The sequence below is a fragment of the Sylvia atricapilla genome, chromosome 9 (genome assembly GCF_009819655.1).
Source record: "Sylvia atricapilla isolate bSylAtr1 chromosome 9, bSylAtr1.pri, whole genome shotgun sequence".
In the NCBI taxonomy this organism is placed as follows: domain Eukaryota; kingdom Metazoa; phylum Chordata; class Aves; order Passeriformes; family Sylviidae; genus Sylvia; species Sylvia atricapilla.
This window is the reverse complement of record NC_089148.1, coordinates 8,946,871-8,973,751: the sequence shown is the minus strand read 5'-3', so window position 1 is coordinate 8,973,751 and position 26,881 is coordinate 8,946,871. Positions and strand designations below refer to the sequence as shown.

Genomic DNA, 26,881 nt, shown 5'->3' with positions numbered 1-26,881 from the left:
ATTTAGAAGTGGGAGCTCAACCAGTTCAGTTTGCCTTCAGCAGGCAGGCCAGGTGCAATCCATGCAATATCATATGGAACAAATCCAGCAGGAATTCCCCCAGCTCCCACCACAGCACACACTGTACTCAGACAGCTGTCACAGGAGAGCACAGAGCTCACAGGTCAGACCCAGGCTGGCAGCCACACACCCCAACAGAAAGGACGGACTAGGCATGAGGACTCCACAGAGCTTTGGTCTTCCCAGGAACAAACAGCTTTCTGCATGAAAACCAGGATGCATTTTGACAGAGTAACACTGATTTTCTTGAGGTTATTGAGTAAGCAGCTGCAGCTGTACTGGCTGCCATTCCAAAGCTGGAGGATTCCCACCTCACAGCTGAGGGAGTTACCATGGAAGCAAGCTGCACAGTTCTTGTGTTGGAAAGAACACAGAAAACAGTATATATTATATTACATTATATTAAGAGCTCATAATGGGCAGGTTGGGAACCTTCACATCCTCACCACTGACCAGAGCATTGCACTGCTCTGGTAAAGTGCTCTGGCACTTGCAGTCTAAGAAACTCAAATGTGTTATAATTGACTTTTAATTAAATGAACAACGTGCAAAAGACTTAGTATTTCCCCTCCAGCACTCTTGAGAAAAATGAAAATAAGCCCACATTCAAAAGCAATTTTAAAAACCCACAAAATTGAAAGTAATCCAAATTGTTGATGCCCTGACAGCACGGTTGCCAGATGCCTTGATCTACAAGGCTGAAAACCTCAACTTGTCAAAAAACTAAGACTAGTTCCAACAGCTGAGCATCCCCTTCTGGTTGCCTTTTGCTTGCCAGATGCTCAAGCCCTCAGGCTTCAAACAGTGATGATGCTGACATAGTAAATGCTGATATTCCTTCTGGACATATGACAGTGCCAGGTGTGAGGGAAACACCACAATAGGGCACAAAAGTGCCATCCTTTGGTCTCTTTTTGAAAACACTTAAACTGTATTAAGATCTGCCACCTGTATCAAGATGGCAAACCAAACCCCTAATCCATCCCACTCTCTTTGAGTGCAGCTACCTCTGTAAGTGTTTTGAGCCCCAAACAAAAAAAGAATTGAACTGAATCTTATCCTGTACCAAGGAGGTGGCAAAGCTGTTTGGCAAAAGGGTGTTTTTTTTGCATTTTTGGCTGGTTTTTATTTTTCAATAAGGAAGCTTAGTTGTTCCAGAACTTCTGTTCTTTCCTCCCACGAAAGGTATGGTCAAAGATTTCACATTACTCAATCTGAATGATGACAAAGTAAGCCATTTAATTCTCAGGATTTTATATATGAATACTGCCAAATCTGAGCATATAGTTCCTCTGAGATTACTGCAACAGCCTAATCAAACAATTTTTAGCAGGAGGTGTTTTCAGAGGAGAACCTCATACAGAAACACTATTTGGCAAATTTGACCTGGTACAATGTCCCTTCTCAAGAGCACGATTCCTTCTTACTGAAGACATGGAAGAGTTGAAGTATTCCCTAGCTTTCATGAAATTACTTCTGACTGAGGTTAGTGAAAGCAGAAACCCAAAGGAGAGTCTGAAGTGGCTTGGGTGACAAGTCCATCAATGGTCCTAATACTGCTAGTATGAAATACCCAGGGCTGTGGGGTAAGGAAATGCTGTTCTCCATTGGCAGTTTCTGATAACATTTGAGTAATTCTAAAATATTTGTCACCAAAGTTCTGGTATCTCTATCAGGTGGCCCTTTTCACCAAAGATATGTCCATCAGGTGGCCCTGTCTCCAAAACTGGGAGCTACAGTTCCAGTAAAACTGGAGTGATCTGTACCCAAACACTATGGAAGCTCCTTGCTCTGTTAAGCACCTGACAGAACAAGGGATTTGAAGGAACTCTAATCAATTGCTAAGGAAACACCAAACTCACAGAGGGCTCTTGCCTTTGTGGTGTGTGTGGGAGGATGCCCTACCTCTTCACCAAAAGGGCAGTACCCAGGGAGCTGATCTCCACCTGAAGCCTTCTCTGATGTCAGGGCAGACACAGGCAGGTGACAAAGCAGCTCTGGGCCAATCCTCATTCCCCAGCAGCATTAGAAACTACTCCAACACAAACAGACAAGGTGTGCTGGCACATTGAACTGCACGTGGCCATTTCAAACAAGATCATGCTCTGTACCTCTCAATCCCATTTTCTTACAGTTGGGTCATAATATTTCAAGTTTTTCTTAGTAAAGAAACCCTTAACAACCTGTATACCTTAAAGCACCTTCCAAATTAAAGCAAAAGCTCTTTTACAAGTTAATGATGTTAAAAGAACTGATTACCTAGAGCAGGAAAAAGGAAGAGCAAGAAGAAAAAGTACTCCTCAAGTCATAAGGGCCTTCAGAGAACAAAAATGTTGTAAAGGCAGTTGAGAACTATATTAATACAGAGAAAACAAATTTTTGGTGTAAAAAGTCATATAAAGACTGCACACACCATACCCTGCTTCTGAACCTGACCCAGCACAGTGACAATCCCTCTTGCTCTGCCCATTTTATATCTGTTGGCAGCCAACATACACAGGATGCAGTTTGAAGCCAGCCAGGAAAACTTTGGCCATCTTCAGAGCAAGGAGGCAAACATCCTGTGGCTCTGCCACTTGTTCATGTCACCGTGACAGGAAGGATCATGAATAACAGAAGTTTTGTAGATATCCCATTACCAAAAAAGGAAAAAAAAATTTGCAAAGGTACGGCTAAGAAAGATGGACGGATACCAACAATGAGCTACCAGCAAATCTGACTAGCTTGCCTCTTGTCCAAAAAAGCAGCAACTTGGGGGGACCCCTGGATGAGTAGGATTCCAGTAGACTCCACCTTCATCTCAATGTTTTACTGGCATGGAAATGGCTCAAAGTGGGACAGCATGTAATAGATGCTGCCTTTGAAGTCTGTTGCAATCCAGGTCAACTGGTTTGCTCCAGCAATGTTTAAAAAAATTACAGTTTCTCCCCAATAATCAGGAGGCACAACTTCCCTTAGAAAAAGTCTGTAGTAAGTTAGAGCATTGGTCCAAATACTTGGAGGACACCTCTGTTTTTCTGTGATGACATGGCCAGAGCACCCCATTTTCACATCTTCGTGTGACACGACCACGAGCGTGGCTTTAAATAGTCCAGGAATGTGGGCTGCAAAACATGGAGAGGCAGCAAATTAGTCACAGGCCAACAGCACCAGCTGTGGTATGAGCTGCTGAAGTCAAACTTCTCTAACAGGAAAGATAAACCACATATCTGCACCCTACAACCCTGTTCTTGCCCTCACTAAGCAGTGCCTGGAAGTGTAAGTACAGCCACAAGTTCTGTTACATCAAGTAAACATTGTGCCTGGTAGCCTACTGTATCAAAAGGCCAAGTAATTTATGATGGCAAACTCTTAATTGAGGAGAATCATACTTATAATATGACTTCTATTATAACTTGCAAAAGGATACCTTTGGTTAAAACTGAAATCAGGTGGGACAGCAGGAAGCTTTATCTAGAACAGAATCTGGAACTAAGAAAATGAGTTCAAGAAAACATCACCAAAACCCAAAACTATCTACAGGTAACCACTTCTCACACCACCACCCACTCTATCCTGGGAGAGGCACAACAGGGGCAGTTTTGGTGGGCCTTCTACAAAAGTTTCTCCTGACTTCACTGGCCAAGTGCTGCAGTTCCATTGCTACAGCCTAAATGAGGCCTAGCATATCCTCAGAAATGGGGTAACACCACCCCCAGTAGTGAAATACCACCAGCACAGAAGGAGCACTACTGAAAACACTGTTAGGCAGCCTCTAGGCTAAATAACTAATAAGGAATGGATGTAGCAGTGGCAGACAGGCTTGTGCCATTTAACTTCCACTCTTCCTGCACAGCAAGACAGGACAGCCACTCCCACAGCTGGTTATCCCTGGGAGGGGCCAGGCACTCACATTTTCCGTGGGGCAGTACTGGCGGGCATACCACTCCTGGCTGTAGAGACAGATGATGACACCTTGGCCCAGGAAAAGGGAAGTCCACATGATCACATTCCAGAAGGGCCCTTTCCGACGGTCATTCAGGGTGAAGTTGAAGACCACTGAAAAAGGGAGAAATGAGAAGCATTATTATTCTTAATCTTGAACTTCAGATTCAAGAATCCAAAATCAACTGATTTTACTGGATCTTCCCCTCTTTTCGCTTCATCTCTGGAGCAACAAGGCTACTGCATGAAAATCTGATTATGCTTGGAATAACAGGGCAAATACTCTGAGCTGGTTCTGACATTTACTTCCAGTAAGTCTGCCAACAAGCTGGCCCAGCTGTGTGCCTCTGGGGATCAACATTATTTGTGCTACACTGGTCATCAAGGCATGGCAGGGATGGCCTAGAGTTTATGAGAGCCCTCTAACTCAAAACACAAAAAGAAATGCAAGAGCTGTGACTTCTAAATGGGCTCTTCCTCACTGCAGTAGTGAAGTTATAGTTGCCTTATACTGTGACTTTTTAGAGGAAAACTGACAAGCTGCTGACACACAGCAGTTGAACTACAGCTTGGCAAAAGAGGAAGCAGTGCTGCTGAACTCTGTGCAGCGTCACAGGAACAGCAGTATAGCACACAGATCTCTCTTCCTCCCCACCAAGACCTTGATCATCTAAGCTTCAAGCTTCCAAATCCTCTGTGTGTATATAGGTGTGTATCAACTGAGCTGCAAAAATCCACTCACAAAGCTTAGAGTCACAATTGCAACCCTTGGGCAACAACACTGTGTGTTAGTACTGTAGGAACAGCTGGCACCATTATCAAAAGCACAAAGCATGCTTCTCTAGAAAGAGCCACAAACCCCACAGCCACTCCCACACTCTCTTCCTTGGAACTTACCTCCAAAGCATGAAAACAGGCAGAAGAGAACTGGATAGAAGAAGCCAAAGCAGATGCTGAGGACATACTCGTGCACAGCAGCTGACACAGTGAAGACAGACAGCATGGCTGCTGCTCTGAACTTCTTACCAAAAAACTGGGAGAGAAGAATGCCAAGTATTAGAAGCTACTCTGCTGTGGGTTTTGTTTGGTTGTTGCAACACACTGGATTTTCTTCCCTGAGCTAAGAAGGTTCTCCTCCAGCCAAGAGGCACATGTGAAATGCTAAGTGCTTTACAGAGCACCTAGGCATTTAGTTGTTTCTCTTCAGGTTTATTTGTGGTTCCCTGCATTAGTACTTCTGCTGAGCCCACTCATTAGATACCTACCACAGCTCATGGAAACAGTGCAACATCAGTTCTGACTGCTGAGGCAGTCTCTTCATTCCTACATCTCAGCCCCACGTTTTGCACACATTAAGCACTTGGGAATGAGCAATGGATCTCTCTAAAAGCACAGTGGCTCCCCACAACAGCTGACATGAAACATTTTTGTGCTTCTAAACAGACAGGGATGCTGCATCTTGACTAATGTACCGTTTTGCCCAGGAGTTGAATGTTTAATTAACAAAAGAATACATCATCTTGTTACTCACCCAAAGGAAGTCCCTGTAGGCATAGTAATAGAGCCAGTCATGTACTACCACGTTCCAAGTTCTGTAGTAGTTTGCATAGGATGTGGAATTCCACCAGTCCTGAAAGCACAATTGAAAGACTATAAATCCAGTTAACTTATAAAACATCCTAGAGGGCTTTTCTATGATATCAAATTGAAAAATATTGAACAAAATAATACCAAGCTAACATAACAATTTGACCAAGCTTTCCATTGCATTTTCAACATTCTACTTGGAGTAGCAAGGTCTGGTTTTATCCCAAACTGCAGTGGCTAACGTGATAGAAGAATAAAAAGAGGGCTAATAGAGCTATTGGCAAGGTCTGTTTGTGCACAGGGTATTTCTGTTTGTGCACAGGGGGTTTCACCGTAAAGCAACTCAAGACTGCCAAGCAAAAATCAAATCTGTTCTACAGCACAGCAACAAACTTAAGCCTTAACAGCATACCCCAAGCAAAATCCCACAGTTGCTTTGTTTGGTAAAACACTTCAATTTCCTCCCTTTTTTTCTTTCTATTATGTCAATGACTTTCAGAAGCTTTATAAACTACAGCTCCTGTTTCTCACCTTGTAGAACATCCTGTCTGCAAAGCGCAGCATCTCGGCAAACGCGTTGAGCCAACAGTGAAGGAATGCAAAGAACACCAGGAAGAGAATCAGCACACCTGGAAACAAGGGACATCCACAGCAGTTCTGTAGCGCTTTCTCTCAGCCACAAGCAAGAGTATCTAACACAGTCAAAAACTGCTCTTATAGGCACTGACACAGATGAGCTGTACTGTTTTGTACAGGCAGCTGTACAAAATATAACAGTATTCCAGTTTCTCACCACACCAGGCCCTGCTCACCCCAGAGGGTGACAGCAAGGCTGCAATTTGATTTGGAGGCAGTTAAATTCAAACTCGGTTTTTATTCTGTATTGCTGATTCTGAAGGTTCACCCCTTAATGCCACAGTCTGCCCACATGATCTCCTTTGTTGATCTCTGCCTATCATGAAGGCATCTCAAATGAAGCACTTCTCCCTTGCACCTCTTCCACAAAGATAAGAGTCACTCCTGGATCTGGGCCTTACCTGGCAGGATGGAGTTGAAGATACAGAGGACCAGCCCTCGAAGGTTGAAGGTTTCCTGACTACTGTTCCGAAACTGAGGAATGCAGAGTCTCACAAAGATGTAGTAGGCATAGAAAAGTGAACCAAGCACCTGGAACAAAAATACCCCAAAACTTGGCTTCAGAACAGGAGTGCACAATTAACACATCACCACTTGCCAGCTCTAGGAGAGAACAGCAGCTGCCAACACAAGCCAAAATAATTTATTTTACATTTCTGCCAATAAACTTCCCTAAGAATCCAGGCAGAAAGAAAGCCATAGCAATCCCTGGAGCATGCTGACAGCCAGCAGAAAAATCAGCTTCTCTTTTCTACTACAGCAGCTGTCAGTTTCTCCCAGTCCTATCAACTCACATGTTTTGACACCAAAAATCCATGCCACTGCCAAAGTGGGAAAAGTACCCTTGATCTACATCCAAGATAAGGGCAGAAATAATTGAAAAGTACTTACTGTAGTTAAATCTAATATTAAAGCTTATTTTTATTTTATTCCAAAGGAGATATTTACAGGCCAAAGCACCTGAGGCTTTCTCTGGCTCATGAACTGTCATGGATGTTGAGGTCAAAATGCCAGTCACTGCTGAAATACTCTGATGTAAGGCAGGTGTGTGCTCTGTCCTCCTCCTGGTCCAACAGCAAGCAGCCAAAATCCTGCTCATGCTGCCTTTTTTTTATTGTTTTGCTCTTCAAGCCATAAATGCATTGTGTGACAGCAAATGTTTGTCACACAAATCCATTACTTAGAAACACATCCACAAGAAGCTACTGAAGTTCACAGCCACAAATGTGAAGAACCAGTCAGCCTTGAACTCAAATAAGCACCGAGGATTTGGACTCCAGGTCTTGTAATTTTAAAATTGCTCTGAGTATCTGCTGAGAGGAAGCTGTGCCAGTGCACCACAATCAGGGTGAAGAAAGGGCATGGGTGTTGCTCTACACACACACACAATTTTTTTTAATCTGGAGGTTGTTTAAGCAAATATTTTTAATTTTTTTTTCTCTCTGGCACAGCCATTAGCGCAGCAATATCACAGTTTATTTGTTAGTCATGGAAAAGTATTTTTTATTGATAGGTGCATGCCAAGTAGAGTGATTTAATGCCAAAGAGAGCTGTTGAGCAACACATCTTAGATGATCTCCAAGAGTGCATCCTGCAGAAGGCTGCACCACTCACCTGTGCAAACTTGGTAGCTACATAGCCCCATCTTATTGTGGGATTCCTAGGAAAAAGAACAGGATATCACAGCTAAACAGGACCTCAAAGCAGCAAATCCCTCCCTTCAATTACTTGAAGAACTTTACAATTTTACTGATGCATTCTCTAAAAAGAAAAAAATAGGTTTTGAATTCCAGAATTCTTAATCTCCTAACATCCAAGGGATGTCTGCCCAAATTTCTGGTTCCTCACTTTCAACTACAGCAGAGCTTCAGCATTTCCATAAATGGGAAGGTATCTGGAGGGCAGCACTGTCCAGTTCCGTAGGAGGTGGGGATCTGCCCACAGCTGTGTGATGGACTGCTGATTCACACTGCCAAAGTGCAACCCAGCAATGTACAGAAGAGTTTGGAAGTTCCCACTTTGAAAGGCTTCAGCCTCAAACTCAGAGGCAGGGCTGCTTGTTAGCACCACATAAAACCACAGGTTCCTATTGCAGGAAATGTCTATCACTACACAATCTGTAGCAAGTTCGTAATTAGTTTAACTTCAAGTGAGTTTCCCAAAGAAATAAAAGCAGAACTCCATGAGCAAGTCTACCCCATGCCAGCTTAACCCCATCTTTATAAAAGCTCTAATTTATAAACTGATCATACCCTGGAATACTTAATGGTAGCTTCAGTTTTCAGACTACTTTAGTGTTCTGTTGTTGCTCACATTACCTGGGATAGTTGTCTCTGTAGATGAGGGTGGGAGCAAAGAGGAAGTACAGGTACTGAGAAATTCTGGGAATATGTACTGTGCCTGGGAAGAGGGAGAAATAAAAAACAAAAGAACACTGCAATCTTTTTACTGACAGTTCAGTTTCTGCAGTACCCTGTCACAAAACAGAACCCTTCTCATCTCAGAAACCTCAGTCCGGAACTAAAGGTATGGAATTTGCAGAGAATAAAACAAACTTGACCTTTCAGATGGTGTGCATGAGAGACAGTTAACAAATGAGGGTAACCAAGTATCTGCTAACACCTTGGTATCATATTTCCTTTCCTATGAACATGTGGGTTCAGTCCAGTCAGCTCTAGCATGCCTTGCTTAAAAGGCCTTTTGTTCTGTGATTACTGTCACTTCAACTAGAGCACTGAGCTGGAGATCGGCAGGCAACATCTAGACACACTCCTAAAAGCAGAAACAGGGAATCTTGGAGAACAAAGACTTAAGATCCAGAGAGGACTTAGACCTAAACAACAGTCTAGCTTGTTGTCTAAGACAACTGAAGATAAATGAAAAGGTTCAGGCTGAAATTACAATGCAAAATCTTTGACCTCCCCATCCAAAGTCACCTATTCAAATCCCACCTCTCCCCCTCATGAGAGCAGCTCAAAGCGATAGAAGGAAACCTAGAGCTGGCTATGTGAAGGGAAGCAGGGCAAGTTACTCACCAGACTTGTCCTTCACCGAGGACAGGACTCTGGGTACGTTCTCCCGGATGAAGGAATGAGCCTTCATAACAAGACGAACCTGGAAGGCCAAGAGAAGGGCAGCTTAGTGCTCTCATTTGTGCAACTTTCCAGTGAAGACTGGATCAAGCATTTTACAGCAACACCTTCAGCATCTTGGTTTCTTTCCTATTAAGCCCTTTTACAAGGAAAGGGCTGCTTTCTCTGCCCACAAGAACGTTTAACTGACATGAATTCCAAACTCTGCAAGGGGAAACATGCAGCAGCGACCATGGCTTAGGAAAGTCAAAACACATCTCATCTACATTTGCAGGACCACACATACACAAGGACTCTGAATAACACCAGCAAGTCACTAATGAACTTTAACTTAAAATTGAGGGAAATCCTTCTCTATTTCAGCAGGCCAGGATGTTTCAAAGTCTAGATGACTCCCTGAAGTTACATGTGTTGCACAGAAATTATCACTACCTGAGTATAAGGTAAAAGTCTACAGCTGTCAAGCAGGTTTTTCATTCAAGTTTGTTTTAATACTGAAGACCCAAAAAGTAGGGCAAGTCCAAAGTTAATTCTTAAAACTCATCCCTGACCATTCTTGTTTTAACCTGATGGTCTGACCAGACCTCCACTCTTATACACTTCCCCTGCTCCCTGCCACAAAAGAAATTCCACTTCCAAACGAGTTCTGATTACAGAGCCCTGACACTTGCTTCTTGAGAACAGAAATGCCAACAGGAGCCACTTCTTGACCATGTACTTGCTTTTTTGGGGTTCTGTTTTTCATTTTAAAGAGGAACATTACAGCTTCCTTGTGCACTACGGCACAACATGTTCTTAAAAATTGGTTTTAAGCACTTAGCGTCCACAAGACAACCAGAAATAAATGGAATTTCAGTAAAACACGCAATAAAATCTTAAATATTGGGTAAAAACCCACAAGCGGTTTCCAGGTCAAAATGAAGTTTATTCTCTACTCTTTCTTATTAGATTTGCTGCATGCAACTGTCCTCAAGTCTCAGAGATACTGCATCCACGGCCTTGGCTTATTTTAATGCATAAAAGCAACATTTGACTCCTTTAGGACAGGAGTCACTTTCAAAGTCACCCTTTCCACTTGGAAAATAAAACTCAGTGTATCCTAGGATAGAGAGGATACGGGGTAGGGACTTACCTGTTCCAGTATTACAATGAAACGGGAAGCTGGAGGCAGAGCATAGGATACAGCAACATAGGTTGGTCCAAACCCAAGGCCAGCTATTTGGAAAAGTGTGAACAGCATCCCATAGAAGAAAGAGTGGATTGCACGATGGGAGGAACTGGAATAGCCTTGGGCCCACCAGACAAAAAGGTTGTATGGAACAACTACTGTGGCACTGAACATGCACAGCCAAGTACAGAAGACAACTGGGAACTTTCCAAAAACAAAGACCAGGAGATCAAATCCAAGGACCAGCCTAGAAGGCACAAGGAAAGAGACAATTTTGAGTGCCCATTCTTTGATTAGAAATATTTCTACTCCACTAAGTGCCTACAAAACACAAAGCTTCCAGATCATAACTGTTTGACAGTCTGGATAGGAGTGACAGTGGCAATTTCAGCTCAGTCTGTGGCAGCTTCAAGTGGCCACCCTCAAGTATTCCAGAAAATAAGAGAAGGACTGATGCCATCAGGGCTGTCAGGCACAGCTTATCTTCAAATCCCACAGGGCTTAAGCACATCTCTAAGATCAGCATGTGCTTTAAGAATAGGCTCAAGCTCATCCCTCCTGAGAACAAGCATGTGACTAAACAATCCACTGCTGAACCAGGGTCCACGAGAGCTTTTGGGGAACACCCCCAGGACATCACTACTGCACTGAGACTCAATTCTTCCCAGGGGTTTCAGCCTAAAGAGGCTTTTCCCTGCCTTTATAGGCATGGGATGTTTTAACATCCAGCACTCAAACCTAGTTTAATTCTCTTTTGCGGGCATTCCACATGGATTCCATTTAGAAGTTACCCAAAAGGCTCAGGGTCATTAGAAGGTCAGTCCAAATATGGCCAATTAGTGTGCACCAGGTGCTTTAGTCCATTAATCAAGCTTAAAACATAAGGACATAAACAAAAAGCTGATCAACTTTACTGCCTCTCACACTCATCACAGCTTATTCCTATAATAAGCTGCTCTTCTAAAGAGAGAAGATGACAGCACAGAATACACCAGCAAAAGTCATTCCTTCTCAGGTGGAGACTCAGTTGGAAACTGGATCCAAATTATCAGATCTGGCTAAAACCACAGATATTACTTTTAAAATAATCAGGGTAGGAAGGCCTAGTTGATTTTAAGGTAAATCCCCATTCTCCCCCAATGTCCATATACTAGTAAATTAGGATCAGCTAAACAACATTCAATAGCACATGAGTCTGTTCTTATACCCAGACTAAAGGGACAATGATTATAATCAAGATACAGCTCTGGTTTTGTACACTGAAAAGCAGATAATCAGCAAGATAAACATGTAATCCTACTTGTGTACATGAGTTACAGTGTGCCAAAATACTATTTAAGCAACAAGTGTGAGGAAAGCAGTCTTTCACAATCTTGTTCACAGCTGGCTACCTGCAAAGAACTATCTTAGCACAGGCGCTGCAAACATCCTTGAGATTTTTCCTCAGGAAAAACAAAGTTCTATTTTTATTTAAGTACAAGTACAGTGTTCCAGAACTGTCATTTTTAAACAGAGGAAGGACTGCTGAAGTATTTAAAGTTTTTCTAAGCAGAGTCCTTCTTCAAGCAACACAAGCAGCTGAAAGCTACTGTCTCCTAAAAGACACTCAGCTAAAGTATTCTACATTCCCTTTTGCCAGTTCGTGAGGAACTAAGCACTTTAGGCTGATCTGTATGGCCACAATTTTCAGGTAACACATCAGTTAGCAGTGTTTTCCTAATATCCAGCTTTCCAATTTGAAATGGTCATACCCTCTTAACAGTATTCTAATTATGCCAAGTTGAAACCCACACTCCCAACAACACCCTAAGAAGGATTCCTCCTTCTTTCTGCACCATCCTGCAGTTTCATGTGCATCTGGCACTCTGGAAGAGCTATCCCCAGCACTCATTCCTGCCTTTCCAAGGCATTCTTACCTTCCTTCATCAATGAAGTCCACTAGAAGTGTACTGAGGATGAAGACAATGAGAAGAGCGATGAACATGTGGTAGATTGTCCTGATGTGACTCACTTCAAACAGCTCACTAAGGGAGAGACCAGAGTTAAGGTGACACAGACACTTCTTCAGCTTATCCTCAGACAAAGGATAATTAGCCATGATCCCAGTGGTACTGAGAGGGCTGTAATTAAGGTTTATATTTGCAAGATGTAGTACAGATATTTTAGAAAGAGAAAAGCTTGAACAGATTAATCCCCACGGATTTGAACATAAGACTGTGGGTGATGGCAGGGAAAGTACCTCAAAGCAAAGGCTCATTAGTTTGCTATCAAGGGTATTTTCAGTGAATTTGATGAAATTACTTTGAAGAAGTTAAATTACTCACTCCAAGAGGGATCTCCTGGCAGTAAAGATTTTCCCATGTTCTGGAGGGGCCCTCGAATTCCTGCAATGAAAGAAGAGAACGTTTGAGGAAAAAAAAAAGGAAATAAAGTTCCAGGAAACATAACCTTGTTTTAGCAACAGCTTAAAAGGGACTTACTTGGCTTTGTGCAGCTCCTTCTCTGCACAGGAAGCTGGGAAAAGGGAGGCTGGAGATGAGGAATCTAGGAGTGCTGATTTTGCCACCAAACTGTTCACAAACTCTGTGAAGTGACTGTCCACCTCCTTCATGAAAGCTGGCTTCAGTTGCTGACAGAGTAAAAACACAGCAGTAAACTGTTTAACTTGCTGGATACATTTTCATAATTTATTTCTATTCTTTTTTATCCTGGAGCAGGACAAAGCAAGGCATCAAGAAAACATTTGTGTACCATGAGCCAACAATTGGAGACTACTTGGATAAGACCAGAGCATATCCTGGCCTGTTCCTAGATGTCAGGCCAGAGGACTTTGAATAACATTTATCTTTTCCATCAGATCCAACACAGAATTGCTCTGGCCTTTTAGAAGGCTTATCGGAGTTCTGAGAATTTAGCTCCTTAACATTCAGTCCTGCAACACTAAATGTGATGAGCCTAGTGATGAAGCACAGCTGAGAGCCAAACCCTGAGCTCCTGAGCACTCTGCCAGACAGCCATCACCTTCAGCATAGGCAAAAGGCAAGTTTCAAGAAATTATTTAAAAACAAATTGCACATTTTGTTTTGTTTTCTTAATGCAAGTGTTTACTAGCCATGTTTGTCTGACCATCCTTTGTGTGGGGTTTTTCCAGTTTGCCTCTGGATTCAAGGTGCAAGTCTTCCTACATGATAATTACATACCATCAGTTCATCTGCTCTTCCTTCTGATTGGCTGCTTAAGAAGCACATATGTTTCCCAGATCAAAATTCCCAACTCCTATCTACTTTCTCATCTTGAAGGTTGAAAAGAAAAAATAAAACTGTTTTCAAGGAGGTTTCTGGAGAAGAGAGGGCTGTGTGGAGACTTCACAGCACCTGCCAGGGTCTGAAGGGGACCTAGAGGGAAGTCAGAGACGGGCTTTCCAAGAGGAACTGTAGTGACAGGACAAGGGGCAGTGGCTTCAAACTGGTGGAGGGTAGGTTTAAATCAGATGTTAGGAAAAATTCTTCCCTTTGAAGGTGAGAAGGCCCTGGCACAGGGTGCCCAGAGAAGCTGTGGCTGCCCCTGGATCCCTGGAAGTGTTTAGGGCCATGCAGGATGGAGCTCTGAGCAATATGGGACAGTGGAAGATGTCCCTGCCCATGGGACTGAATGATCTTTAAGGTCCTTTCCAACCCAAACTATTCCATGATCCTATAAAATACACGAACAGATTATGTATTCTTACAAAATGCTCCTATTTAATGTGACAACGGCCAAGTAATTTTAACTCTCTGGCAGAAAACACAAGATGATCTGAAGTGAGACCACATACAAGCAGAAGACTCTGAAGTCACAATGGATCAGAACTCTACATTCCTCCCATTTTATAGTGGTCAGATCTAGAGAGATCTCTTGAAACAAAAGCTGCAGATTAATATTTAACTTTAAAAACTATTTTCCTCCTATTTGGCAGCTTCCAGAATAGAATAAATAAGCTTCACCAGTGCTTAACAAAATGCTTAGGATCTGGCTACTTTTAGATATTGCTTTCCTGAGAGGCAGGGGATTGTCTCTGCAAGAGATATGAGAGCTTGTTCCTTTAAAAACAGGAGAAAAAAAACCCAAACAAATATTGAGTACATATTTTCTGTACAGCCTAATTTTACAGTATACATGCACATATCCCTATGAAAAAGTCAAATAGAAGTTCCTATTTCTGTTGGAGTGCTCAGATTTCCACGCTAAACAAAGCACTACTCATTCCCATCAAAATGCTTCGTTTTTTTTTCTTTTTTTTTTTTTTTTCTTTTTTTTTTTTTTTTTATAATAATGTCTCCCCTTTCTTAGCCTAATCTCTCCTCAAGTGAGGTGAAATTTCCTCTTTCCCCTGGCTGGCACTCTGCTGAGATTGCCTCCTCCTAACACAGCCCTCCAGGGCTGACACCAATACATGCACATGTTTGGATTGGGAGAGCAGGGCACGAGTTCTTAACAGATTAAATAAAATACAAACCAGAGTACAGACCCTACAGTAATTGTAACTAACTGTAATTACAAACTAAAAACCCTGAAAAGAATGCTATGCCATGAAAAGCAGAAGCTGGCGAATAATAAAAAAAAATTGATGACTAGTCAGAGAAAGCTGAGGGAAGTAACCCTTAATTATAAAGTTGCCCCCAGAACTTTACTCATTCTAACAGATTTAGTAATTTTTGTCACTGACACGTGACAACACCCAGCTCTGACCTAGTGACAGAACACACCATTCTCAGCTTCGTTTAGAACAAATAATTGCCAACTTTTAGACTGCAGATGCTTGAAGAACTCCTATGCATGGGTGACACCCAGCTCGTACAAATCCCATTTACACCTAGACCAGGCTTTTCACAAGTCAAGCATCTGCCCCGAATTTAGATACCTATCAAAGAAAAGGTAAACTGCAATCCAAGCCTCTGTTCAGTGGTTCTCACAACAAAAAGCCCAGCACTCCAGGAATTCTCAGGTATTTTGCAGTAGGGTGGTGGGTTTTTTTCCTCCTCATCTTTGAGGCACCTGAAACAAATCTGCAATCTGCATAACTCAAAGCTTAAAATCTGACTTCCTGTGTTTTGGGAGAAACTTCAGCAATTAAAACATCACTGGCTTTCTAGGATTCTCTTTGTGGGTAAGGAATCACTTTTTCTGTGAACTGTGTCTCAAAGTTGGTGACCAGAAAAAACAAAAAACGAACAAGAGACACTTCTGAAGAAAAAGAAATATAAGGTCAAGTTGTCCCCTTGCAACCAGCTAGTGCTCCCTGGAACTTCCAAAGCTACTTGTGCTTTACAGTGAAAGCCTTCTCCTGCAAACACCCACTGCCAACACAGTAATTAACAACTGTTTTGTCTACAGAGAAGTTACCAGGCTTGATCTCCTGTTCTCCGTAAGGACAAACAGGATAAGACAACATCCAAAATAAAATTCTGAGCTGACTACCCCTCTAAAGGACTGAATTTTACAAGTTTCAGGGGAAAAAAAATAGCCTGTTATAAATGACACACCACCTATAGAGGTAGGGAGGAAAAAAAAAAAGTGAAACAGGAAAATATCTCAAAGGTGCAAGGTATTTTTCTCTGTCTTCAAACTATCCACTCCCTACTATTCCTGTCAAGCTGACACAATTAGATTACTTCAGATTTACCATGGAATTTTCAGCAATAAAATTATGCAAGAGTGCAGGGCAATTCGCCCTGAAGAACAAGGGTGCCACAAAACAATGGTTAACAAGGAGGGTGCAGTTCATCCTTAGCCAATTTCATTTAATTTGGGCATAAATCACTTTAATATAATCTAAGACAAAGGCAGCCCACACAGATGCAGATGGTGCCAGAAACACCCAGTGCTATTTTCTTTGAGGATATTGTTCACTGACAAAAAGAACGAGACCAAAGCTCAGGAAGGTCATCTCCACAACCAGGGCAGCTGAAGCTGTGGGATGCAGGCTCCATGCTGCCCTTTATTCAGTGGAAACCAGGACACAGAGCATTTTAAAGGCTCAACATATGCAAGCAGGCTGGCTAATCATCACACTACCAAAAGTTAGTGGTAAGGACATTTCCATTTTATTTACAGGTCTCAAAGTTCATTCTTATCTTTGGACTTCAATCTATTGGGGTCAAGACAGAACCTCATTAGGTAATATTACCCCTCTTGTGTAAAGTGGGAGAGAGAAAGAGGGCTGTGGAAAAGTCACTGCACTCAAACTAGGACTCTAAATAGGGCTATTTGTGTTCCAGGGCTAATGACACTCCAAAACACTTCCCGGGTCAATTGCGCTGCTCCCCACCACAAGCAAGCATTGTGTTTACCTCAGCTTCTGCTATGAGCTGCATTTTCCTTGTTATCACGTGGTCGACATCAACCCAGCCTAAGGAAGGAAAGCAGATATTGAATATTTTTAGTTGCATGTCTGAAAAAACAAAAAGCACAGCATACAGTAGTTCAGACACCAACATTTCAATAACATTTCTGACTTCTAACAGGGTCTCAAATCAAAGCTGCAGGAAGTTCATAAACTATGACCACATATTTTAGGATCACAGCACTGAGGCAGTCAACAGCTGAGAGCATGCTGGATTTTATTTTTCATCAGCAACTCTGCAAATCTTTTTCCAAGGTCCCTATTCAGCCTTGAAGCAGCAATCAGAACGACCCTTAGAAGGTCATTTCCAAGTGTGCTGATTTTTTATCAGGGTTTTATCATAACCAGACACAAAGTTAGTTTGTCTGGAGGCCTCTGCATTGCCAACAGACAAGGCAGTCAGTCACAGCTATTAGTAAAATACCATAATCAGCTCTAAGACAGGCTGAATAGCAAGTTGGACAGTTATTCTGTCTTCAAACCTGGCTATTCCTATTCCTTTTATCCCCCAGGAGAAGTGCTAGATATCAGTGTGACTATATGCCTCAATATGGTTCACTGTTTAAGTAAACAGTCGGGCCTAACTTGCCAGCAATATAATCTGACTTTTGTCATTACTAACACCACTGGCCAACAGGTAAAGCCTCAAATGCCACCTTTCATTTGCATAAAAAACCCCATCTGAGATGTCATTTCTGTGACATCAAGAGGAACAACACCCACAGGTCAGATATTTCAGACTAGTTGTGTTTTAGGACAAGCACCAGCTGGTGTTCCACTTCTCCAATAACAACAACACAGAAGAGAAAGTTACTTAAAACTGAGAGTCTTGCACGTGAAGGAAAATCAAGATTGAAGCAGCAGCATGCATCCCCCTAAAATACCAGTCAGAGTGAAAAGATAGCAGCAAACATGGCCTTGTTCATATCCTTTAGCATTTGTAGCTACAGCACCGCCTTACACACCAACACACAGCATGCATGTTTGGTTTCTAAGACAACATCATCACTTTTAGAAAAAGAAGTTACTGAAGTGGTCCCCTAATAAGATTCCAGGGAAGCAGGAGCTAACAGATTTGCTGTAGAGGTGCCAAAGTTGTGCTGCTGTGAGACAGGAAAACAGACTGATAGCACTGTCACGGTGCATAACGTGGCCTCCTTGTATGAACACAGCCTCACACAAAATGCAGGTTTGTTTTCAGAGCAGGAAGTGCTTCTGTGGTGCTCAGGAGTCTCAGTCAACCTGTTTAAGCAACTGGTTTTAAGTATTTTAGGTAGAACTGCTTCAGAGGTGACTCTAATTCCATTATGGGAAAAGAGTACGACACCATGAGAAACTTTGTCTTCAGCGCAGCTATGCTCAGTTGTCAGCATTAATTCCCCTTCCCCACCAATCAGGCAGGAATTTTGGTTTTTTTCTATCTTCTATACAAGCTGTAGACTAAGGGCAGATCAGCAACAACTGCCTATTACTTAGCAGACTTCTAATGTAACAACAAACAAGGAAACTGCTTAACACCACTGATTTTGGCTGCATCCAAGATCCATTTTTACAAAAATAGAACTCATGGTTGCTAAGCATCGCACCTCCAAGACAAAAAAAACGCCAAACACCTCAGCATTTAAGCTCATTGTGCTGTTACATTTGCAGAACCACAGCAGTTTGGAAAACAATTTGAGAAGAATGTAAGATACCCTTGGCCCACTCAGCTCATGCACTTTGCTGGTCTCAAATAGATTCTCTCCCAACACATTAAAAAAAAAATTAAGTTGTTCCACAAGCAACAGAACTGTATCCTCCCTTCAGAGGTTCTTGGTGGTTCTACTCCTTCACTGTGCCACTCCACAATTGCATTCCTGGCCCACTCCTCCTATTACTACTATGGGAAGAATCACCTTGTGCTGACCTGCTAGAACGCAGAACAGCTGCTGAGCTCAAAGAACAACTAACCTCTCCCCTCAAAAAATTAAGAATTTGTGTCCCTTATCCAGCTGCCAGTCTTCAAGATGATATCAAGTTTGCTTGAAGCCACTCAACAACAGCCAAAGAGGACAGGACGCATGGGAATTAAGGAATTGCATTATCTCCTTTTTAAGATAAGCTAAAAATAAAATAACCAGTTTTTCAACCATATATTTCCTGTCAGATCTTGCCTTTGAAGCCTCAGTCATTAAAAATTCACATTAAAACTACCCAGGTACAGCCCACTGTGGAAATAAAGCATTCTTTTAGACTAGAAGGCCTTAAAATTTGGTATAGCTTTACATATACCAAATGTTCAACTTTAATAGTTGTACAAGAAATGAGGACAGTCTCCGACCTGCTGATGCTGTAATTGCTAAATTGGAATTTAAAGTGTCCTCCCATCACTTTAGTTGCTCTCATACTAGTGTGCATGCACAGAAGAGATTAGAAACACAGCACTTTTTAACAGGTTTTAAAATCAAGATCTCCATGGCTTCAGTCTAAGCAACTCATATGACAAAGTAAACTCACCTGTGAGCTTGTCTTTCTCAACACAAATCTTCTGTAGAAGAAAACTCATCCCAAACCAACCCAATTCTGCTGTATTGCATCACCCCATAAACCCAGCTGTGTCACAAGGCAGATACCAGAGAAAAAGCACATCATCTTTAATCACTCATCTTCCCTTGCACAAGATACCACTTATGTTTTGTCAGGTCACTGAGAAGAGATTCATCACATGATTTTGAGTCTACAAGGAAATGTGCACTGCTGAGAAGTCCAAATCTTCACTTTCCTTTCACCCTGCAAATGAAGCCTGGATCCCTCTGTATCACTTTGGCATTGCAACACCATTATAGAAAAATGGACTCAAGGCTGCACTATACAAGGAGGCACATGTTTGCATTTAAAAGAAGTTGAGATATGCCTAAAGAAGACAGAAAATATATTCAAAGTCATGAGAAAGTTGTCTTGAAGACCAGTATGAAATAGTGGCCAATTTCAGAGGAGGCTTAAGCAGGGCTTGCTTTTGGAAGAGCTTTGTTCACAGGGAGAAGTTTTTATTTCATGGCATTGGGTTCCCTTTCATCAGCAAGGACATTAACAAGATCTTTAGAGGACCACTGGTCTTGGGCTTGATCCTTTTAGAATGTGACTCCTCTGTACAGACTGAATTCTAAGCAAGTTCAAAAGTCAGGAGAAAAAAATTATTGAACAATTTATTTGTAAGCTTTGTTTCCCTCTGAAAACCAAGCCAATAAAAAAAAAATCACCTGAAGATTGAGAAAGCTTCTTAATTGTTGAGAAGTTGAGCAACTAAAGTTTCACAAGACTGACAAAGCATCCTCTTCTAAAGGATCTTGTTGTCCCTTTTTCAACCCACTCTTGCACATGTTACACGTAAGTGACATTTGAAATGTGTAGAGCAGAGAATCACTCATATGATGTTGGGGCTGCAGCTTGGGATCCAATAAAAACCAGCTTTGTTATTACTTGGTAAGACAACTTCCTATTCAAGAGGTTAAAGCAACACAGGCAGAAGGACTTCATTACTGTCAGTCACCTGGATTTAAAGGCTCCCTCTCCAAAAACACTGAAGATGTTATCAGAAGCAAAGCAATATTAAAGTCAATCTAGTGCAGGGCTACTGTAAAGAGGGGAGGAGTTCCATATTGCTACAGTACAACACACATTAATCATTGGATGCTAATGAACCCTTATTCTTACTTATGGCAATTTATTTGGCCACTCAGCAAGTAGAGGCAAGTTATGACTGGATTCAGCTGATCTGTTTATAGAATCCACAGGTCACAGGTCACTGCACTGCAGCTGGGCAAGCATTTAGCTTAAAAAGTCAGTTCTTCAGGGACATGGAACCCAAACAGCCCCTTCATTAGCAGGTGGGAACACCAGCATTCTATACATTATGCTACCATGCCCACAGGCTCTTCACAAGAAACTGCTAAGCCTTCATCCAACCCACAGGTCCCAAAACATGACAGCCCCTAGAATTACCAGAATCCACTTAGACAAAACAGCTTTTTGATCTAGCTCTCAGAAACACATCCCAGATACTCGGTTCAAGCAGCTTAATTCACAAGAAGCCTGTTGAAACACTGAACACTCATTGCTGTGAGTCATACAGCAAAGGCTAAATCCTTCCAAATTGCTCCCTGTTGGAGAGCTCTCTCCTCCTCCATCTCTCTGTAGGCACACACAATTTGTGCATCACCATGAACTTTTGTGCCTCACCAGGGATGATCAATAGTAACCTCTCCACTGGAAGATAGCAGCTCCTTTCTAAGATCAGCATTTCCAATCAGGCTTACACCAAACAGATATACCACACAGCTTGTTTGCAGATCAGCCTCCAGAGACACTTATAGTCCTTCCCTGATTCCTGGGCAAACAAGAACAGACTCTAAACCCACCATTTTACTGCTCTGAATAGACTATCTGAGCATTTTGAGGCATTCATATGCACACCTATGAGTCATGCCCTCTCTAGCCTTTTGAGATCTGTCCATGCAGTTTCTGTTATGCTCATGCCAGGTGACTGGGACAGACAGGTATCAATATCCCATTAGGCAGGACAGTTTTATATTCCTCTATGTATCTCCTGCTGAAAACATATAAGACTAATCTTGTTAAAGAAGCCTAGCTTTTGACAGGGGATTATTGCCACGTAGATCATCTGCTGACTCCAAGCCAGGACCAAATCAGTTGTTTAATTACAACACTGGAGCTAATTCAAGGAAGAAAAATGACAGATAAGACTGAAGTCCAGCTACTCTGTCAAAGTGAAATTGCAGGCTAAATAATTACAAGATAGAAACAAATCAAGGCATAGAAAAAATCTTCTGGCAGTCTCCAAGTTATGAGTATTTCCACACTTCTGTAAAATTGGGTGTACCTGAGTAAAAACTATTTGATCTTAGAATCCAAAAAATGAGACAGCCTTCAGAAGCATTGAAGAGTCAAGAAAAAAAAAATAACCTCAACTGTACAAATGGAAGAGTCAGACCTACTGTGGCCCTAAAGCTGATACATGTATTAAAATTATTCCTCTAAGTAATGTCAGACCAGCCAATGGATTTGAGTTTTAATGAAGAAAGGATTAAGGGCCCAAAAGTTTCCGTAGAAAGTTCACATGCTTTTGGAAACAAGTCAGTTGGCCCTCGACACCTCAACTCTTACTGTAGAAAGCAGATTGTGTTTGGTATAATGAGAGAGGATCGAGGGTGGGTAATCATGTTAATGGTTTAGTTTTTCTAAGGCAATAACTGCCACAAACATGCTACAATATTTACTTCCGTGCATTCTTGGCCTGGCTAGAATCCCTTGACTGCAACAAAGATGCATTTTGTCTAAAATTCTTAGTAACATCCAGCATTAAGATGTTACAATACAAAAAAGCTGTTGCCAGACAGCAAATCATTAGCCTCACGCTGCCTTTGTGCACATCAGCACTAATGCCTTAGAAACAGCTATTCAGGGGAGAATGGCCAGGACAAAAGAAAGAGAAAAACATCTATGCCTGCTTCTTCTGAGAAATTGTCCCACGTCAGCCATGAAAGTCATACCACACAGGCACCCTGGACTTCATGAAAAGGCCACTGTCTGAAACTCATGAACACTTCAGCTTCACAAATCTTCAGCCTTTGGGTCACAGAGCTGCTGATTTAACTCCTCTGTACAGAGGAATTCCTGGCCAGAGGGATGCATCTTTCTCCCGTGCCTTAGGGCATGATCAGATTCATGCCTCCTACCTCCCTGTGTTATTCCTGTTGTTACCAACACTGAGCTGAGCAAAGCAACACCTGGTGACACCTCTGCTCAACTGGCAGCAGCCTTGGCAGGTAAGATGCAATCAGGTCTTGACTAACCAGGATTCCTCCCTGCTGTCCTTCACTGCACTTTGTAAGGGTTAAAACCACGCTGCACTGTTCCAAACCAACCCACCAAGCACATGGACACCTCCAAGAGATCTACCCCAAGATGTTTGTTTGCTACACACTCAGCATCTCACCTGCAGTGAGGTTTTGTCACATCTCAGAGGTGTTAAAATGAACGGCCTGTAAAGACAGGCACACCCACCCATCGAGCCCTAATTATCACTGCTCTATTTATTACTTACCCTCCATTCATTACAGCTAAGGAGTTTCCACACGGGAAAAGGTTAAAGCGCTAGAACTCTACTCCCAAGCACAGCATCACTGGATTCCAGTAGACACCAACTCCCTGCAATTTTCTAATACAGTCCCATTTGATCCAATTAAAATTACTGTGCCACCAACATCTAAAATCCCAGTTCTCCAAGCAGTTTGTGGGATGGCTTTCTCTCCACTGCATTTTATTTTCAGTAAGAAATCTGACTTGTCCTAAATTTAAACTTGCTCCAACTTACATATCAATTGAAAGAAGTACTACTGAAATAATGATGATATCCAGAAGCATATCACTGAAAATTACCTCCTTGAGTCACTGGCACCAGGGTTTTGGATCTTGGACTCACATTACGATAAACTACTTCAGCTTTTTGCTTAATCTATCTCAGGAAGAGAAAGGAAACAAGCTGCAGTTGCATCTCTAACCTCCTTATCACAGGGCTGGAGTGTGGTACAGCATAAACCAAGAACTACAGAAGGTCACAGAGTCCACAGGCAAAACCACTCACAGTGTCACACTACTGTCCCTCCAACTCAAGGGACAGGGCATTGCAGCAGTGTTCCTTCCACAAAGCCAACATAACTTCTAAGGTGACCACAAAACAAATGAACACAGACGCAACTATTTAGTGTTCAGTTTTCTGGTGGCGAAGATTGAGTCTTAATAAAAGGGAGCTGTCCTGACATGAACAGAATCCCAGAGCAGCAGAGAATCATTCCCTGTGGCATCCTACCTCCCCCTGTCTGTCATGTGGCCACACCACCTTAGCTTGGTGTGTTAAAGACCATTTCCTCCCATCTTGAGATGTCACATACTGAAAGGTTGTAAAGGAAGAGAAGATGAAGTCCTAGAAAAAGCATTTACCAGGATTACTCAAAAGTGTTGCCAGGAGGCATTTTGCACCATTTACAGCATTAATGAATCTCTTCCTCCCCTGACAGTTAATCACTGTTTTAGATCCCTGCAAACACTGCAGTGCACAGTTCCTGAGAGGAAGCTCTGCAAGACAGCACCCCAAACAACCTACTCCTTTTGAAGAGGTGCAGCTGGGACAGAGGGAGCACCACCTTCAGGCCTTCAAGAGACAGAAAAACAGAAATGAAGGAGCAAAGAAGCAGAGCCACGAGTAGAAAGGGCACCTTAAAGGAGATCACATGCCAGAGATGCAACCAGTGCTGAGCCACTGAGTCTCACCATTGCTTGAGTTTTGAAAGGACCTCTGGCTCTCAGGTCTCCTCTCTGTTTCTTCATTCTCAGGGGTCTTGCAGGTTGCAGTGGAGCCAGACTGGCGTTTCCTGACACAGTCATCACCTGCCATGGTTACCTAGCTAGATCAGAAAAGGAGAGAAATAATTAATGACAAAAATCTCATTTACTGTTCAAGAATATATTTACATAGCCTTTTTTATATTGAAGTTAGTGTTTCTTCCCTTTGTTATGAATTCAGAGCAAGGATAGAGGAAATTCAGCACACACTTGAATTAGTCATTTACTGTTGATCACACTTCCTTTCCCTTACTACAAGCAGTACAGGAACAAAGCAAGTTCCTGTAAGTAAGTAACCAAAGTAACCAAACCAAAGTTTGGTTGTGGTAGGGGAACAAGTAAGTTCCCCCACCACAACCAAAACATTTCCCCACACCACTCTCTTTTCCCTACAGACTTCATAACTACTTAAAATAACCTAAGCTTTTGCAAAATCCTTAAAATTACAAAAAGCCTTTGCAATTCTTTCTGACAGCCAGGTGGACATCAAGACCAGTCTCCCATGAGATGAGGCAGGTTTACTTTGTGGAATCACCAGCAATATTTGACCTGAGCCCAGCCTCTTCCCTGTCAAGCTGTCAGCTGTTGCTGCAGCTTCCTCAATGGATCCTTGCGTTCTGCTTGGCTAGACAATGGTTGCATTGCAAACCAAGGAAAAACAGGAAGAGAATCAGGTTTGAACTACACCAGTGTCAATGACAAAGGTCACTGCTGGGGACAGAGCTGGCAGCAGGGAGCACCTGGAGCACCACATGCAGGATGAAAACAAAATCCTCAGCTAATGGCAAGTGGAAAAGGAGACTTTAATTCGATCACAAAGTTCTATCCCAGAATACTCTCCACAAAACTCAACACAAGAATGTCTGGAGACGTAGCTACAACCAGGGACAATCTGCAGATTTTTTCCAGAAAACCTCACAGGCATGTATATAACCACATTTTTAAGCTTGACATATCTTTTCATCTTGGCACAAACTCTGCAGCAGATGTGTTTAGCTGCTAGTGAACAGCATACGTGCACCAGCACAGATGAACTGTTACAGTCAGGCCAGAAAAACTCAGGGACTGGTGAAAAAACTAATTCAGGATGGATTTCCTCAGAATAAGGAGGCTGGCATATATGCAAAAGGGAAAGGAAACTATGACCAGAGGATTTCAGAACTCAACTTCCTGTGCTTGTCCCTTTAGTAGGAGAGTCTCCTAGTCATCTTTCAGGTGGCACAGCATACAGGGGAGAAACGCCAGCCACCACCAAACAACAAATCAATAACTGGGTGAGTTTTCCAGGTCAAACAGAGGACCAAAGTTTAATTCCTGTCTCAGGACACTTTTCACCTCCTTTGAGAGGTTGGGAAGGCACTCTTTCCTCGCGGGTGCAGAGTGGTTACAGTATCTTACTGAGAGGATAACAGAAAGGAGTTAAAAATAACCAGTCTTGGGGTGGGGAGAGGAAAAGTCAAGTGTGGCATGAAACAAAAATTAAACAACCTAAAGAGTTAATAATTCAGATAGTCTAAGTTATCCCAGCACAGCCTTTTTCACACAGAGGCACGAAGTCTGCTAGGGGAAATCTATGAAAACATTTTCCTAGTCTAGCTCCCACACGAGCAGAGGTGCAGCATCACAGCACTTAGGCAATTATCAGCACATCAGAGCTTGAAGAGGGCATCCGCCTTTCCGTCCCATCTCGGCTAGAACCAAAACATTCATGACACCACATCAGGATAACTCCAAGATGTTCACCACCCGCCTCAGAAGAGGAAATCGCTCCTCACAAATAGTAAACAGTCACTCCTTTCACCCCACTCTGAGGACATCCACAACTGCAGATGAAGTTTGTAGAGCTACAAACCCATCAACAGATTTCCTAGCAGAAACTCCCTGATTTCACTGGTATCTGATTTACAGTACTCGTAAAGGGCTCAGAGACCTTGAGCTTCTTCGTCTTCCCTTTCGACGAACTGGTAATTAATTAGAAGACGCCTTGGGAGAAAAGCAGCACTTTACAGGAAGCTCATCTTTGCATTTCAAAAGGCTCGGTGAGGAACAGTTAAGAATCATGGAACGGTTTAGGCTGGAAGGGACCTTGAAGATCACCTAATTCCAATCCCCTGCCTCCGATACAAATCACACTAGATAGCGACCTTATCCCACAGACTTTCCGCACGCTTAAGTTTTCCTTCGAGCCTCGGCCCCCAGGCACAACACTAGCTCGCAGACCCGGACCCTCGGTACCTGCAGAGCGAACCAGACAGGCACCAAAACAAAGTTAAGGTCACTCCACAAACCAAAGTTAAGGTCATTCCACAGCTCATCCGCAACGCGCACAACACTCTGCAGAAAAAGCTTTTTTTTATCCGAAGCCTGAGGACGTCGCTGGGAACTGCCCAAAGCGCTGCCGAGGCTCCGAGCCAGCCCCTGCCCCGCTACCTCCCCGCACACCCCCGCCGAGCCCCAGCCCGAGCGGCTGCGGGAAGCCGCTTCCTCCCGGGGCGGGGCGGAGCGGACACGTTCCCGTGGCCGCCGCCGCGGTCGGAGAGCCGCCAGCCCCGCGGAGCGTCACCTCAGGGGCGGCCGAGCCGGAGCCGCTGCCTCCTCCGCGCTCCGCTCTTCCCGGCTCCCGCCCGCTCC

General features: G+C 42.9%; 1 protein-coding gene across 2 annotated transcripts; it reads right to left on the bottom strand.

Annotated features, from left to right (window-relative positions):
* Positions 1 to 1,297: 1,297 nt before the first annotated feature.
* SOAT1 (sterol O-acyltransferase 1) lies at positions 1,298 to 26,881 on the bottom strand. Of its 2 annotated transcripts, XM_066324733.1 has the most exons (17): positions 26,814 to 26,881; positions 26,375 to 26,485; positions 24,179 to 24,308; positions 16,797 to 16,855; positions 12,948 to 13,096; positions 12,792 to 12,851; positions 12,384 to 12,491; positions 10,432 to 10,714; positions 9,243 to 9,321; positions 8,526 to 8,607; positions 7,822 to 7,867; positions 6,609 to 6,738; positions 6,103 to 6,200; positions 5,516 to 5,614; positions 4,882 to 5,017; positions 3,953 to 4,098; positions 1,298 to 3,164 (listed from the first exon to the last, which is right to left on the bottom strand). In XM_066324733.1, the coding sequence occupies exons 3-17, from the start codon at positions 24,300 to 24,302 to the stop codon at positions 3,108 to 3,110; spliced, it is 1,656 nt and encodes a 551-aa protein (XP_066180830.1). In that variant the 5' UTR covers positions 24,303 to 24,308; positions 26,375 to 26,485; positions 26,814 to 26,881; the 3' UTR covers positions 1,298 to 3,107. The 2 variants fall into 2 exon arrangements, with proteins under 2 accessions (XP_066180830.1, XP_066180829.1); XM_066324732.1 differs by lacking the exon at positions 26,375 to 26,485 and having other exon boundaries at positions 24,179 to 24,312.

Coding starts and splice junctions, on each gene's coding strand:
- SOAT1 (XM_066324733.1), bottom strand. CDS start 24,302: ATGGCAGGTGATGACTGTGTCAGGAAACGCCAGTCTGGCTCCACTGCA. Junction 9,322..10,431: donor TCATTGTAATACTGGAACAG/GTAAGTCCCTAC, acceptor TTGGCCTTCCAG/GTTCGTCTTGTTATGAAGGC. Junction 5,615..6,102: donor CAGACAGGATGTTCTACAAG/GTGAGAAACAGG, acceptor TTGTGCTTTCAG/GACTGGTGGAATTCCACATC.